Raw genomic sequence first — 16,813 nt, 5'->3', positions numbered from 1 at the left:
AAGCTAGGGTCATGCCTGTACGGGACAGACTGGCCCTCCATACTGGGTACCTCCAAGTCCTTGCCGGGGCCGGCGAAGCCCCAGCCCCGCCCCGCCCCTCCATAGCTGGGGCCTGCCCGAGGCTGTCGCCATGGAGATACGGGTAGCCTGGAGCCCCGCCCCCCAAGGCCACGCGTTTCCGCTGCGTTGGAGCCTTCTGATTGGGCGGCCGTCTGGACGCTACCACCAGCCCCGAGCCCGCTAAGGGGTGGGAGCGGGATCTTGTCTTCGTGAGACCCCTTGCCCTGAAAACCTGTGCCTGTGGCCTTTCTAGAGGAGGATGGATTGTCTTCTCACGCGGGGAAAAAGGCCGAGTCTCAGGTCGGAAGAGTGATCATTGCGTCTCCTACTAGAGCGTATGCTCATGCTTCTCCCTGAGAAAGAAAGGGGGCGGGCAAGTCGGCAGCGCCCCCTCGGGAGCCTATTCGGTCCCCAAAACCTGGAACACCGGAAGTGCTGGCGACGTGTCAGTGCTCCCTATTCTAAACCTTCCCCGCTAGGCCCCCTTTCCTATTCAGCTGCGGGATTCCGGGGCCGCCTGGGCACTGCACCCCGCCACTTCCGCATTGAACCGCCGCTTCAACCCAACTCTGCGCGCGCTCCCTCTCGTGCCTGATGGTTGGGCCGGCGCCTGGGAGTAGCCACGCCCTTTCCCGCGCCTGGCAGCCAATGGGAGGGCGCCTCCCGGCGGGGTGGTGGGTAGTTAATGAGGGCCGGGTGCTGATTGGCTGCAGGGTCGTGGCCGGGGCTGGGAGGTGGGGTAGGTTGTTCCTGAGGTGGGAGGTGGCACCCGTGGCTGAGAAGTAGGCCTGAGAGCGATATGTCTCCGGCGGCTGATGCACAGCGGGCCGTGGCGCTGTTTTTCTGAGTCCGGGGCGGCCTGGCGGGGCTGAGGACAAGGCTCGGCGGAGGCTGCCCCCCGCTGTGGAGGCCGCCATGCTGGGCGCCCGGGCGGTTGAGGGAGCCGCCGTGGCACTCAGGCGACTGCTGCTGCTGCTGCTGCTGCTGCTGCTGCTGCTGCTGCTGCCGGCGCTCCGGGGACCGGGGCTCGGCGTGGTGGGCTCGGCTGGGGCCGGGCTGCCCGAGAGCGTGATTTGGGCCGTCAACGCCGGCGGAGAGGCGCATGTGGACGTGCACGGCATCCACTTTCGCAAGGACCCTTTGGAAGGCCGAGTGGGCCGAGGTGAGAGCCCCTCGGCTGAGCCGCCGGATCCCGGGCCTGCCGTGCCCGGCGCAGCGCGCCGAGGGCTGCGGGCCCCGAGCCCCTTCCTCGACCCTGGGGCCACGTCTCTGGAGCGAAGTTTCTCTCTACGGTTTCCTCGGAAACCCGATCAGAGCCCAGAGCTTGGCACTGGCTCGAAGCTACCTAGAGCCGTCGAGGCAGAGAGTTGGCGAGAAGTGATATTTGGACCTCGCATCCTGCATTTTCTTAACCCCTCACCTCCACCCAAGCTAGGAAAGTAAAGACGAGGGCGGCCTCTTGCCGCCTTGAGGCCTCACGGGTTTTTCGGTTATCGCTGTCCCTGACCCGGAGCTTCTGCTCGCCTTTCAACTCAGTTTCTGGTATATTCCTGCCGACCCAGAAATGGGCCGCTTTCTTTACCCTCTCTGCAGGAGCGGGGCTTGATTCTTAGCCAGAATGGAAAGGAATCTTGGAAGAGGATGGGCCAGGAAAGTTTGATTGTAGCCTCCTCCCCCAACCCCCTTTGGAGCGGGGCATGTGTGTGCATAAAAGTAGAAGCTGCAGGCCCTTCCCAGAGGGCGGTTATGTCGAAACCATACTGCACAGGGGGCTGGTGGTGTGTCAGCTGGGTCAGCCAGCGTAAGGTCTGAATATTTCGTCTGCGAGTGCGGAGAACCTACCCTAAGTGGTCCTGAGAGCTGTGATTCCAGCTTACGGGAAAAATGATTTTGACTTAATTGATTGAGCAGCAGTAGTTTTGACAGAGCTGCACAGTTCTCAAAGTTAGTGTAAGAACTGCCACGGGAGCTGGTTAAAAATACAAATTCCAGACCTGTAGATTAAACCCAGGTTTCTGCACCCAGGGCTTCTGATGTAGGACATCTGCAGACCACTCTTTGCGAAAATCTGCTCTAGACTCTGTTTCTTCTGTTAGTAGGATTGGAAAACAGGATTAAGAAGGAAGTTCCTCGCTTCATGTGTTGGAAGGAGATTTATGCCGTATGCTGGGTTCAGAGGCTTGCCAGATTGGCAATATGCCATCTCCAGAAAAGTAGGAGACAGACTTTCTCACTCTTTTTTCCACGATGCCAGATTTGGCTCTTGCCTTTCCTAAAGGGTTTAACTTAGTTCTTCCAACCAAGTTAATTGCAGTGTCCTGGAGTTTGTTATATTGGGGAGTTTATTGCTTCCATACATGTCAGGGTGTTGGGACACAGAGCTGTTTTCTGAAGCACTGTGTTTGTCTTTAGCTCTGGAATTTATTTAGCCCTGGCATGTAGGTCTCAGTAGCCTGGGTTCAGCTGAGTCAGGGCCCTGGTCTCTAGCAGCTGTAACAGCAGCCAAAGCCAGACTTAATAGCAGGAGGTCATTGCTATCTCCATCCTGGACCCTTCCTCTTTCTTCATGGGTGTGGGCAGGGAGGAAGGAGACCGTTTGTGGACTTTGCCTCTAGAGATAGCCATGGTGAGACTGTGTGCAGATGGTTCCTTTCACTTAACAGATACCAGGCTTTACATAGGTTACATTATCCTCTTTGGTCCGTTGTGCAGAGGAGGGAGCTAAGACCACACAGGCTTAGTCCCCAGCTACTCCCCTTATTCAGAAATCCTGGTTTTAATTTGCTGGTGTCGGTGGGTTTGGTTTTTTTTTTTTTTTTTTTTTTGGTCTGGTCAGCGGTCAGCCAGGCTCTCTGTAATAGGCTCATGGTCGCAGTTCCTTTGGAAGAGTTTATTGTAGCAGGTAAAAGTATGCGACTTACCAAATTACCAAAGCTCATGTGTACTGGAGTCCTGTCTCAGACCCTGCCACTCCATAAAGGGAGGTTCCCTGCTCCACTCTGGCGGTCCATTTGGGTATGAATTGTAGCAGTATTAAGGCGTGGATGGAGAGTAGAGGGCGGTTGTCGGCTTGTAGGCTGTTGTAGCTTGGACCAGCCAGTTGCAACATTGCACTTGGAGGGCTCCTGAGAGTAGCATTTTGCTGGCTTTAGGTCTGGGGCTGAGAAGTGATTTATCTTCCTCTCTCAGAAGGCAGCTCTCTAGTTTCTTTCTGTGCGAAGGAGCCAGCACCACCAAGGGTGGTGCAGCGGTTCCCTCTGCCTGCCCTTCTCTGGCACTGTTTGGGTAAGGGTTGCCAGGTATTTGGAGACCCTTGCCTCGTGCAGCTAATTATACTGATTGCGGTAGGAGCTGTACGTCTTTCTTTCCCACATGCCTGTGATATTGTTTCCAGCACGCGAGGAAAGTCCATTTTTATGTTGAATGAATTCAGGTATTTGTTGGCAAGTTAATCCAGATAAGAGTTTGGCCTGCTTTTGAACTTGCTGTTTCTCTATAGCGTCTTTGTAGTTCAGCATTCTCGTAACTGTGAGTGGCCCAGGGCACCTAGTGGCTTTTGCTTTCAAAGGCACTTCATAAGGTTTATTGAATTTCATTTCTGCCTTGAGGATAGTTAGTGCTCATAGAAGATGCTGACAGCCTGGGAAAGGCTTTTTTCAACCTGTGTGCTTCAGCAGATGGAGGTACCACCACCGAGAGTGATTCAGAAGCGGTCTGTGTGGGATTTTGGCGTGCTCTGCATTCCAGGTTCTTTTTAACTTGCTCTTTCTGGGTTCCTCTTGACTCTGTGGTGGAAAAGACCTGGTTATTTGGCTTGAGGGCATTGAACTTGGCTTGGTTTTAGGAGATATTTCCTCTTCATAGAAGGATGCCCGCTCGTCATTTGTATGACCTTGAACTATTCGCTTTCCCTCTCTGAGCCTTGTTTTCCTTCATAAAACTTGTCATGCTTTTGAAATCAGTGACACGAGTCTGAAAGTTCTCCTGTCCAGAGTAGGTTAAAGTGTCTCTATCTTTTTCTTTGCTCAGTGACCTTTTACATGGAATTAAAAGTGGAGCAGAATGTGGCTCTGGAGAGGAAAAAAGCTGGCCAGGGGCCTGAGCCCATCGGATGACTAATTCTGTAGACCTAATGAAGACCCTTTCCTTTTGGCTGGGGAAGGATTTGGCTTTGGGGAGATAAGAGCTTGAAAAGATAGTGTGAGAGAGACACTGCTACCTCTGATTTGCTTAAGGCCAAGGGATTTGCTTAGAATTCTCTTCCTATACTGCCACATAAGGGGCAGGCTTTGTTTGCAGGCCATCCTAGGAGCAGTTCACTGGTAGAGAATTTAGGTAGGTGATACCCCATTTTCCAGGTGAGAAAACACCTAGAGAAGACAGCTTGTTCCACATCACATAGTAGGTTGCAGAGCCAGGATTCAAATCCAGGCCCATCTTACCTTCAAACCTGGGCTGAATTTTTCAAGTAACCTGGTGACTCCATTGTCTAGAGCTAAAAAGCTGTGGACATAGTGTGGGCCCTTTGGTCCCCCTCCTTCTTTGGTTAACTATCTGAACCATGTCGTGCCAGCTGCAGTGGTGTGCTGCGTGTATACACTGTATGTCAGAGAAACTTAGCTGTGAATGCATAAAGGCTCGGGGGGGAGAAAAAGTCCTTTTTGCTATTGTCTCTTTTGGGACTTGGGCAAAACTTTGCCTGTGGCAAATCTCGTGGGAAAGCCACTTGGGAAAATATTTAAAGGTAATTCCAAGATTAAGTAGTTTTTTGCTCACATGGCTGAGTTTTCATAGCCGTGGGACTGAGAGTGCCACAGATTACATTACCGTCGGTTTCTCACTTTTTCCATGCTGGAAAGGGGGAAAAATGATTCTCCACACATGCACAACTTTTCTGTGTCTCTGAAAAGCAAATCTAGTGACCGTTCCAAATTTGTATGGATCACGGACCTTGGGGAAGAGGGAGATTCTTAGAACTCAGTTGGAAGAGGACTGGCAATCTTTTAATCTTTGCAGGTTTGTGGTCTGAGCCTGGGACAGAGCTGGGGCAGTTGGCAGTACATCCTTTGCAGTGCTACTCAGACCCCCCCCCCCCCCGCCCTTCTTTGATTTTTGATTTCTCGAGGAGAAATAGGAAGAAAAAAATGTCTGGAGACAAAAGTGCAATGAGTTTCCTGTTCATTGTCTCATCGGTGCATCTGATCTCCCCGCTGCCGTTCACTTACAGGAACTGTTAACACTTCTGTTTATTTTTCCGAGGGCTTGACCTTAGCCATTGGATCTTTTAGTTACTCTTCTACCTCCCTTAGAGATAAAAGATCCTCTCCCTTGGAGTTTCAGAAGATAAAGCTCCCGGGATGACCGCTCTCAAACGTCACCCAAAGGATCAAGGTGCCAGATGTCTTCAGAGTCACCGTGTGAGATTGGAAGATGGTCTTAAAATCTTAATTCCAAGACTTCTCCTCCAAGGTGGAGGAGAGACTAGGCCCATGTACTGAAATTACTGCTAAGTCTGTGGTTTGGAAAGTATCAATAGATTGATGGAGCCCTGGAAAGCATAGCTAGTCATCTCTGGGGCTGGAGTGTGGAATCTTATATTTGAGGAAAGACCTGGGTATAGTTTGTAATGTGGGGGAAAGAAAAACATGTACAGACCCGTCTCCTACTAAGATTGGGGGCAGGCTGAGGGCAACAGAGGTTTTTGGCTCTTCTGATACCCACCCAAGTAAGAACTTTTTACTATTACCCCACCTTATTCCTTGTCTGTCAGAAATGGGAAAGGTGGCTCCCTCTGGACCTGGGCATCTTAGGCCAGAGGTGCCAATAGGACCGTGGCACATTTTCTTTCCCTGCTAGGGTGGCTCTGGCCCTGTGGAGAGGAGTGCATGGCTTGACTGCTCTGCAGGCACCTCCTTTGTTGCCATTTGTTCGGTCAGCGAATCATATTGAGTGCCTACGTATGTGCCAGGGCCTGTGTCAGGTGCTGGGGATATAGTAGGAGCTTTTTTTCCTTTCGGTTTGTCTGGGGGAAGGTTCAAGAGCCTGCCTGAGGTTGAGTTCTATGAGTCTGTGGGAAGTAAGATGTTTGGACCTAAAGGAAATTAGAGAGCATCACATCCTTTTTATAATGAACATATTTCTTTTGACCAGCGTTGGAACTTTCTGAATGAAATAATTATAAAAAGCAGCTAAAGCTGGTATCTTATTTGTAGTAAAGACAATGAAGAATGACTTTCCTAACAGATATCCTGTTTTTTATTTAGACTGAGTTTTTCTGAATGAGAAAAAAAAAACATTCTTTGAACTTAATTGTCTTGTGGTGTTCCTGGCCATCCCCCTGGTTTTATGAGGTTTCTCTGAAGCTCTCCCTCACCAGGGAGCCCAGCAGCTGTAGCATAGTGCTTTGTTCTAGTAATGAGTTGGACTTGTTCCCTTCCCATCACTCTGGATATAGCTGGGGAAAAGTCATTTTCACATGCTTTCAGAAAGTTCCGCTATGAGGGTTATGGGAGCTTCTTGGGGTGATTAGTGCTTTGTTTCTTTCATTTTACTCTTCCTTGGTAACGGGTATCTGATTCTTGCCTTTGTGGCTGGTCTCTTTAGAGCCAGGTGCAATGGGGGTGGCCCCTTCCCCTGGGAGGGTTATTAGCATTGCTCTGGAAATGCCTCTGGTGGTTCTGGGGTCTCCACTCTTCTTTTGTGTTTTGCCTCTGACATGGTTTCTCTTTGTCTTTTGTGCCCAGCCTCTGACTATGGCATGAAACTGCCAATCCTGCGTTCCAACCCCGAAGACCAGATCCTGTATCAAACAGAGCGGTACAATGAGGAGACCTTTGGCTACGAAGTGCCCATCAAGGAGGAGGGGGACTACGTACTGGTGTTGAAATTTGCCGAGGTCTACTTTGCACAGTCCCAGCAGAAGGTGAGGCCTGGTCAGGCCCCTGCTTGACCAGTGGGACGTTACCACTTTCGGATAGCCCTCTGCTAAGGGCCAGAGAGTGTGAGACGCTTTCGCAGAAGGGAGGAACAGATGAGCTTTGAGGAAAAGCTGGATTTTTTTTTTTTTTTTAAAGGCCGTACCATGCGGCCTGTGGGATCTCAGTTCTGCGACCAGGGATCAAACCCGGGCCATGGCAGTGAAAGCCCAGAATCCTAACCACTAGGCCACCAGGGAACTCCCAAAGCTGGATTCCTTTGGCCCAGCTGTGTCCCATTACTACATGACTGAACTTGCCTCGGGGTTGGTGACAGAAGGCTACGCCAGAATCCTAGTTCTTGGCCACTAACTAATCCTCTTAAGGCCCTCCTGGTTATAGCCTCTCCCTTCTTGGTTGTCAGCACCTTCTTGTTTTTAGCCCTGTTCTTTTCCTGTCCCTTCCTCTGAATTTCCTTCTTTCCATGTTGAGCTTTTTGTTTGTATTCTTTGTTCCCTACGGCCAGTGTGCGACCTTGACAGTGAAGGAACATGGCTTTGATTTGGCTCAGGTGAAGGACTCTAGCCACCCTGGAGTATATCCAGTCCTGTCATTCCTTGAATTACTTTTGAACTTGAAGCCCAGGCAGGTACCTGGTGTCCAACTGGCAAAGGGGTGTGAAGCGGGTGGTTTTGACATTGTCTCCTTTTCTCATCTTGGCAGGTATTTGATGTGCGATTGAATGGCCATGTTGTGGTGAAGGACTTGGATATCTTTGATCGCGTTGGGCACAGTACAGCTCATGATGAAATCATCCCGATGAGCATCAGAAAGGGGAAGCTGAGTGTCCAGGGGGAGGTGTCCACCTTCACAGGGAAACTCTACATCGAGTTTGTCAAGGTAACGCTCCTACTCTGCCCTCACAGCTGAGGACGAGCTCAGAAGGATGGGTGCAGGGGGGATGTTTGCTGCTGTGTGGGGTTGACCGCTGTTTCCCATTTCCTAGGGATACTATGACAATCCCAAAGTCTGTGCACTCTACATCATGGCTGGGACAGTGGATGGTAAGTTGTGTTTCTGATCTGCTTTTTGACGTGGTCTGAAGGATATGATTGAGGAAGCCCCTGGGGGATGGTTGAGCTGATCGCTCTTTTGAAAACACTAATACTTAAAGCCAGATTGTGGGGAACCCAGAGTCCGGTGGCCGGGGGTGAGGTGTAGCATGGTGCTAGCCATAAGCTTCTGAGTAAGATCTGTGTTCACATCTTGCTGCCGCCAGTTAATCAGCGGATTGGTTTTGGACAAAATCCTTTAACCCTACTGTAAATTGGGATTAATAATGTTACCTATGGTGTGCCCTGAGCCTTGTAGTCATTTGGAATTGCCTAGAACTCATCCTTATTCTGTTTCTTTGACATCTGTGTCCTGGGGGCAGAAAGAAGAAAAAGGCAGAAGGAAGGGTCCTTGAGTGTTTTGGTGTGCTCCAAGAGAGTGCAGCATTGCTGGGCTGCACTGAGCAAAACTTCATTTATTAATGTCTCCCTGTCCTTGGGATCCAGCCTGAGAGTACATCTCTTTCTCAGGGTTGAGGGTCCTGGCTGCCAGCTTTCCCAGGCTGATTTTTGCAGAGAAGGTTTCTGTCTTAGTGACTTTTCTCCCCCATCCCACCTCTGTGCCTTTCCCCACCTCATCCTGGATGCACCGAGGCTCGCATCCTATTGTTTTGACATCCCAGAGGATGTCTTGCCACCAAACTGATTTGTAGCCAGAGTCCCTCAGGAGGGGACAGAGAACAGAGGGGTAGTGTGTGCTGAGAACCCACAACTCTGTGGATCAGCTTTTCCTTGACTGCTGTGTGAATCAAAAGGAAATGTGGGATGGTAGGAGGGAGGAGGAGGGGTTTGAAAAGGTTAATCTTTGGGTGTCGGGTCATTGTCCTTGTCCAATCTGGTTCTTTCTGGGCTCTGAAGGAGTAGGACAGGAAGGGGAGATAGTGAACCTCTCTGTGCTCAGGGCTTTTACTACGTTTTAGTTAAATCTAAAGAAGACAAATGTTTGCAGCAATCTGCTGTTCTCTAGGCTGGGAACTGTTTCTGCTTCTTCCTGTGGCTCCTGCTTAGGTCACAGGGTCTCTTTACTGTGACTCATTTACTGTCCTTAAGGGCCTCACTTAATTGCCATGGGTCCTACTTAAAAAGTGTTCTTCTTCTTGCGTCAGATGTACCAAAGCTGCAGCCTCATCCAGGACTGGAGAAGAAAGAAGAGGAGGAGGAGGAGGAAGAATACGATGAAGGGTCTAATCTCAAAAGACAGACCAATAAGAACCGGGTGCAGTCGGGCCCCCGCACGCCCAACCCCTATGCCTCGGACAACAGCAGCCTCATGTTTCCCATCCTGGTGGCCTTCGGAGTCTTCATTCCAACCCTCTTCTGCCTCTGCCGGTTGTGAGAACAAATCACCATCCTGAACAGGTGGAGGGGTGTGGGAAAGAAACCAAACGTGTTGGTTTGGGTTTCTGTATTTTTTACCGTGATTAACAAAAACAAACAAACGAAACACACACACACACACACACACACACACAATTAAAGGAGATGATAAGAGGCGGAGTGAGTAGAGAGCAGCCCTCATCCACTACCTGGTCCTAGACCTGCTCCAGTCCTAGTTCTCTCCTTGTGGTGGCCCCCAGCCGTCTCTTTCCTCTCCAGGGTACGTAGGGTAAACTGGATCCTACCTGGTCCAGGGTCTTCGTCCATAAACGCAGTGGAAAGGACTCTGAACTCAGAGCAGACACGGTTCCTTTTTTTAGGTTAGAAATTAACAGCAGGGAAATGTCATCTTCTTACCTGAGAAGACTAGCGCTGGGAGTTGGGTATGTTCTGAAGTTATGTCCAGATAAGTTTTCAGATGTCCTGGGATTCAAAGTGTGTGTGGTTTGTGTGTGTGTGTGTGTGTGTGTGTGAAGGTGTATAATTTGTATGATAAAGATGAAAACGGAAGGGGGATTAAAAAGAAGAAAGAAAAGTAGATACTTCCTTACTTGGAAGCCTTTCTGGTTTTAGCCCAATGATGGTTCCACCTTAAGTGTTTGAGCTTTGTCATTGCTTGTCTCCCTGACGTGTGCCAGTTAGAGAACTGTCTGGTATCCGAGACGATTAGTTTATATCAGGTCCTCAAGTTGCCTCTGACTTCTTACCACAAACAAATCATTTTGATTTCAGTGCCTGTTGGGGACTTGATTTCCTCTCTCTCTCTCTTTTTTTCTGAACCTGGCTCATTTGAAATCTCTCTCTCAACCATCCTGCTAAGTTATTGCCAAGAAGGGAAGGAGACATAGGGATTTGGGGTTCCCTCTGCTTGAATGTCTTATCCTCCACCACCTCACCTTACTGGTACCTCCCTCCCTGGATCTCTGAGCCAGCAGCCAGGAAGACCTGACCCAGCAGTTCTTTTATTGGCCCCTTTGTAGGGTCTTGCTGCCAGGGGACAGGGATGCTTTCCAGCCTGCAGCAACAGAACACTTGACCTTAAAAGTCTCTTCTGGTCTTTGGATCAGAAAAGGCTTATGTTAGCATAACTTAAGAGCAACCTCGGAGACTTGAGCCCTACTAAGTGACTGACCACTGTTGAGAGTATCTAGTACCTAATGTTCATTTATTCCCACATCCTTCCATGTCACGGTTCAACCAGTTTTGGTTTAAGCCTAGAGCTGCCCCAAGGAGCTAGACTGATTGTCTGTATCTGGCCCAGTGACGCCTCTCACTGACCTTAATAGCGTGCCCTTTTTGTCCTTTCATTTCCTTGTCCAAGTCTCAGCCAGGTTCTTGATGTGACGGGGCTGAAAGATTGCCAGTCAGCCATAGTCCTGGCAGCTCTGAAGCCACCCTTAGCCTCTAAGTGTCTGTCTTGAATTCCCTGGGAAAATTTCTGCAGGAAGTGAGACTTCCCTGTTCCTCTCCTTTCTGGTCCCTGTCATCCTTTTCCCAGTTAGGGGAGCAATGAGGGAGGACCCAGCCAAGCTACAAGGAATTTTGCGGATGGAAAGCCGCAGGATTAGCTTATGCTTGGGCTGGAGCAGCACAGAATCTCAGGCCAGGCCCGTCTTTTTAGAATGCGTTTAATTTTGAGTTTGTCTCTTTGGATATGTTTTCTAAGAGCTCCATATATTTGAACTGCTCATTATGTGACAAAGTAAGTAGCCCTTGGGCCCATGTCCTGGGTTTTGGTTCTTAATGAGTTACTCCAGGTCAGCATTTAGTCCTTTGAGAGTCGTAGCCCTTTATTTCAGCTGTGACTTAGGCCTCGATACTTGGGTACTGAGTCAGGCAGCTGGACAGCTGCGGCCTGAAGCTATAATTGGAGGCACACTTCTGGAGTGCTTCATGAAGCTCCTTGCGTTACAGGATGATGTCCTGAAGCCTTGGTCCTGGGCACCACCTGCCTGGGCAGTGGACATCCTGACTGTTAATTGGGCTTCTGACAGGGGCTTCGAGTCCCATTCCGTCACAGCTCTCCAAAGCCGTAGGCTACTGCCAATGGAGTAAACAGGATGCGGGAGGACTTGCTGCCTCCATTTTGCCTTGTTCATTAGATGGCCTGGGTCTCTCTGAGGAAGGAGGGCTGGCTCCCCGCCTCCTCACCTCAACCCTTCCCTTCGGTGACTCAGAGTCTCAGAAGGAAACCCTGGCTCCTGGGGCCATTTCCTAACGGTACTGTAAGCCAAGCAGCTTTGCTTCTGCCTCTGTTTCCCAGCCCACCCTTTCCCCCTGAGCTCAGGGATAGGGACGGGCACTTTCCTCTTTGGTTGTGTCTGAAAGGAAGGAACATCTTTCTGTGGCTCACAAAAACTAAAGGGGAAGTGAGGAAACAGGAAGAAGTATGGGGGGGGCTGGGGTAGAGTCCCCTGGAGCCAAGCACACCCAGCTCACAGAGCTGCCCAGGGCTGGTTACGGTTGGCTAGTGATGCTGAACTTGAAAGTTTTTTTTTTTTTTTTTGGCTCTTTCAAGGTGATATAGGTACATGAAGTTTGGGTTAAAGGGGTGGGGATGGGGTACTCTTTATTTTTATTTTTGTATTGTGTATATCAAGAATCACTCTGTTGTTCATCTTTTGCTTTTTGCACTGTTTGTCCCCACGTCTGTATCGTGAGCTGGTGCTAGGGGCTGAGAGGCTGCGCTGTAGGGGAGTCTGGCTGGGGTTGGGGAGGTGAGACGTCACGCCCGTTAGGCGTGGGGAAGGAGAGGCCTGGGCTCTTCTACTGGGTCCACACTCGTCCTAGGATTTTAGATCTTCCTGAGCCCAGCTGGCCAAAGCCAAGAGCAGACAGCCAAGGTGAAACTCTTGTTGCCAGAAGTGTGGCTTGGGTTCAGTTTCCAGGTGGGCTGGGCAAAGATGTCTGAGGGAGGTGGGCTGAGAGTCTGCAGTGTACCCCTGATTTGGGTCAGGGACCAACTGGCCTCTAATCAGACTTTTTGGGGGCTTCACTCATGCTGACGGGAACATCATGCCAGGAAACAATCTTTGGGACCCATGTCCCCTAAACCAGATACGTTTTTCTAAAAAAGCCTCCACTATTGAGGAGAAGCTGCTCAGTGTTTACCTTACGTTCTGGTGACTTGAAAGGTGGTTCTCTTTGTGTCAGTGGTGTCAGACTTGCAGGAGGACCACAGGGCCTGCAGGCCCACCTTTTGATTTGAGAGTGTGATCTTGTTTTCTTGTTCCCACTGTTTGCCTAAGAGATACTGGCCTGATTGGAGGATCACAGTAGAGGTCACTTAGGCTTGGAAGAGATGGGGTGAAGTTTGAGTTAAGTTTACCACCCCCTTTCTTTGCCTGGGAACTGTTTAATCTAGTTTTAGAATTGTGATTTGACTTCTTTTCTTTTTGGAGAAGCTTCTGTTTTAAGGAATTTCTCTTCCTCCATATCCTGCCTCTGCCCTCTCCTGAGAAGGCCTGGCCATGGCTTCTAGAATCTCAGTTGAACTTCAGAAAACAGCAGCAGTATTTTCCCTTTCCTAGCACTTGTATTCCTTTCCCTAGAAATTGGCTCACCTTGGGAAGCACAGGGGGAGAATCAGCAGGTTCTCGACCCTCGCTGGGGATTGGGGAAGGACCTACCCGGTCAGCACAGTGCCTTGTCCTCTCCTGCTCTGAGCCAGGGTGGGCGTTCCCTCTAGATTCAGGTCTGGGCAGGGGGTCTCACGGTCCCTTCCTCCCCCTCCCCTTTGCTGGCTGGCTCTGACCTAATTCAGGTGTCTTCTTGCCTCGAGGAGCCTTAATGGCATCAAGTGGCAACATTAATACTGTCCTCCATGCCTCTCCAAAAGGACCTAGAAGAGCAGGTGAGCTTTCCAGAGTGAGAGACGAATAGATGCTCCTATTTTAAAAAAACAAGTTGGGGAGGGAGGGTAAGCTTTGGGCCTCCTTCCGCTGTGGCCCCTGGGGAAGGAGCCTGGGGCAAGGCTAAGTGATGGTGCAGAAGCAGAACCAGAAACACCCAGGATCGGTTCAGAAACCAGAGAAGGAATCTGCTTTTCTTCTATGGGAAGATGTAATTAGGGATCAAAGAGCTCTAAGAAAATTGCAAAGAAGGCTTCACGTTCAAGCTTCGGAGAGATCAGAGTAATTTTTCCCTTTCAGTCCAAGCTAGGACTCTTTCTGTATTTATACCTCTCCTGGGGCAAGAGGGCTAGGTTTCCTCATTTTGTTACAAGACTAGGCACCAATGGGTCCGCTTCCCAGTGAGGGCGGTTTCTTCCCTGTACATGGGTGGCTTGCTGCCGATCTGGTTTGTCCTTGCCCAGCTGCCTTTGGCGAGCTGGCTGTAGGCTGCCAAATCATTTGGATAAGGGCAGATGATTTGGGGCCTGGCTGGGTTGGCAGGAAAAGAGCAGGATGGATCTCTTGGGACGGGTTCCCCCCTCCCCACCCCCCCAGGAGTATAAAAACAAGGAGCCAGGATTGTGCTGGCAGCCTGGGAAACAGTAGTGCCTGCTGGAGTTGGCAAAGAGGGCCCTGGCACCTCTTGCATCCAGGCAGTCTTGTGAGAGGGGAGCACGTAGCACCAGGAAAAGCAGAACTCCATTCTCACCTCTATTTTGAGCTTCGGGGCTTTATTTCAGTACGAGGAAAAACAACAACAATCTGAAGTGTGCTTTCCGTCCTTTCAAAGGACAACTGTCGGGAAAGGAGGGTTGAGTTGCCAGGTGGGAGGGGAGAGTTGGCAGGGAGAGGCATTATGGCAGAACCAGGAATGAGACATCCTTGACTCCTGTCTTCCCTGGTATGTCATGATCCAGGGAATGAAAAAAAATTTGACCCTGGATTAGTTCCCTCCTTGGATTTTCCTTCCACCAAATTCTCCCACGCTTGGACCAGCTGCCCATTCAGAGCTCAGGGCAGCCTCTTCAACCACTACTGGCCTAACCTGGCTCGTCAGGTAACCAACCCCGCCCCTCTAGATCGGGCCTGGCTGCTCTATTCTGTACCAAGTACTGGATGATAGTGTCAAGTTCTTAGTAGCCCCCGTAGCTCCTACTCTAGATTCCCATCCTCTCCCTGCACAGGCCAGACCTACTCTCGGTCTGTAGCCACAACACGCATTTCCAGCGACACAGTGAGATGTGATTGAGGGGCTTTGAACCTGGCTGGCCCGGGAAAGCTGTAGGGGTGGATAGAGCTCTTTCCTTCTGGGCTGTCTCCATCTGTCCCTACCCCTTCCATGCCCCACCCTACTCCCACCAAAAAGTAAAAAAATCAGGATGTTTTTCACTGTCCATTGCTTTGTGTTTTAATAAACAATTTGCAGTGACACTCTGTGTCAGGATTGAGTTTGAACTTGATTGCAAAGAAGTGACGTGATGGGGTGGGAAGAGGGAAACCCAGGGGTTCTCTTGGCTGCTAAGGGTTCTTCCGTGATGAATCTGGGAGCTTTCTTTTCTTTTTACCAGGATGTTTGGTTAAGGGAACGGAGTTTTGTTAAATGCTGCACGGCCATTTCAACCAGCAGCGCATTCAAGAAAAAATAAACAGTTGTTTTGTTTCCACTTTCACTGGAACACCAGGCCATGACACTTTCACTTCCAAGGCACACTGAGCCTGCTGCCTCCCCTCCCGTTTTCCCCTCAGCTTCCACGATAGCCTGTGGACAGACTAAGCCACGGGACGGTTTTCTCTGCTTTCTCCTTTTCTGATGTGTTGTCAGTGTTGACAAGGGAAGGGGCAGAAAGAGCAGGAAGGATTTTTTTTTTTTCCTATAATTTATCCATCACGTTTTATAGCTGAGGAACATGAAGCTCAAAAAACTTTAGTAATTTACCCCAGGCTAGTCAGTAAATGATCAAGCCAGGATTCAAACCCAGTCTATTTGTCTGCAAAGCCCATGATCTTTCTAAGGCTATAAGAATAATAATTACAGATATCTTTTATTGAGCCTTTGAAATGGGCCAGGCACAAGGCCAAGCAGTTTTACAGATGTTATCTCTGTTTAATCTTCAACAAACCAGCTGGTACTCACCTTTAAGAGGTGAGGCAACTTGCCGAAGACCACACAGCCAGCAAAAGGCAGAACTGAGGTTTTACATCAGGACTCTTGCTCTTAATCATTATTCTCTCCAGCCTTCCACTCCCCGCTGATGCCATGTGCTGTGTTTCTCCAAGCAGGAATGGAGGCTGCTGGTTTGGGGAATGGGACGGAGAGCTTGGCCTACCTCCCTCAGTTATCCCTTGAAGGGCAGAATTCAGCGCTCAGCTCCAAGAATGAAGCCTGTGTGGATGGAGTCTGTTCTCAGGGCCCAAATAAGCCAGGAGGCCCACAGAGCCTCATTCTTAGCTTGAACCCACCCATAACTGGAGTTCTTTACTAATTTAGACTTGGCTGTTACTATTTCAAGTAGCTTCCCATGAGCTGCCAAATGGGGAAGAGACCTGAAGAAGCCCTGCTCTAAGGACTCGCAGGGAGGAAAATTGTCTGACAGAAGATCTTGGGCCAAGTGCGAGGGGTTGGGTTAAACCACTCTTGGGTCCAGATCTTAATCTCACTAAGGAAATCAGGCTCCCAGTTAGCTGGAGCCGGTGTGTCGGACCTTTCTCCATACTTAGTACCCCATGCCCCTCCACTCCCCATAGAGGAAGAGAGATGAGTTTTTCCAACATTTACTGGAAAGCCTGTTGCCATAGCAATGGTGAGGGGTCAAGGCAGAACAGAGGTGAAGCACAGAGGTGTGGAGTGGGCAGGCCTCTGCTCTCTAGCAACCCGAGATGGTAGGCACCTCACTGCGGTACTCTGGCCCAAGAGTCTTAGTTTTGTTTGTTGCTAACCACCTATATTAGTGAAAAATAACCCCACTTACTTTTTGGCTTGGGCCTTGTCCTAAGACTCCCTCTCCTGGGTTTTCTTATGGCTTCTACTTGACTCCGTCTGTTGCTTCCTCAAGCCTTGGTCCCCAGCTCATTTCCTCTCTGCTCTTGACTTGACTGTTCTTTTCGGTCACCGCACTTTCCAATCCAGCTCCATGCTTCTCCCTGCCCAGGGTGGCTGCCCTCAGCGGAGGGGTCCTGGAGGAAGAGGCCACTTAAATGTATTGTCATAGCGACCATTCATGAAACACTCTCCCTCGCGCCAGCAGAGTGCTTTTCGTTGCTGTTTTCATCTCCTGTCTTAAAAATTTATTTTATTTATTTATTTTTGGCTGTGTTGGGTCTTCGTTGCTGCCCACAGGCTTTCTCTAGTTGTGGCGAGCAGGGGCTACTCTTCGTTGCGGTGTGCGGGCTTCTCATTGCGGTGGCTTCTCTTGTTGCAGAGCATGGGCTCTAGCCGCGTGGGCTTCAGTAGTTGTGA

The 16,813-nt window shown here is 50.1% G+C and overlaps 1 protein-coding gene across 2 annotated transcripts; it reads left to right on the top strand.

Moving 5' to 3' along the window:
• The first annotated feature begins 788 nt into the window (after positions 1-788).
• MLEC (malectin) lies at positions 789-14,787 on the top strand. 2 transcript variants are annotated; one of them, XM_082417578.1, is made up of 5 exons: positions 797-1,222; positions 6,804-6,982; positions 7,698-7,874; positions 7,981-8,038; positions 9,193-14,787. In XM_082417578.1, exons 1-5 carry the CDS (start codon positions 976-978, stop codon positions 9,420-9,422), a joined length of 891 nt encoding a protein of 296 aa, XP_082273704.1. In that variant the 5' UTR covers positions 797-975; the 3' UTR covers positions 9,423-14,787. The 2 variants fall into 2 exon arrangements, with proteins under 2 accessions (XP_082273705.1, XP_082273704.1); XM_082417579.1 differs by lacking the exons at positions 7,698-7,874; positions 7,981-8,038 and having other exon boundaries at positions 789-1,222.
• The last annotated feature ends 2,026 nt before the right edge of the window (positions 14,788-16,813 follow it).

Source organism: Balaenoptera physalus (assembly GCF_965194825.1).
Source record: "Balaenoptera physalus genome assembly, chromosome: 12".
In the NCBI taxonomy this organism is placed as follows: Eukaryota; Metazoa; Chordata; class Mammalia; order Artiodactyla; family Balaenopteridae; genus Balaenoptera; species Balaenoptera physalus.
This window is presented reverse-complemented; position numbering and strand designations above follow the sequence as displayed.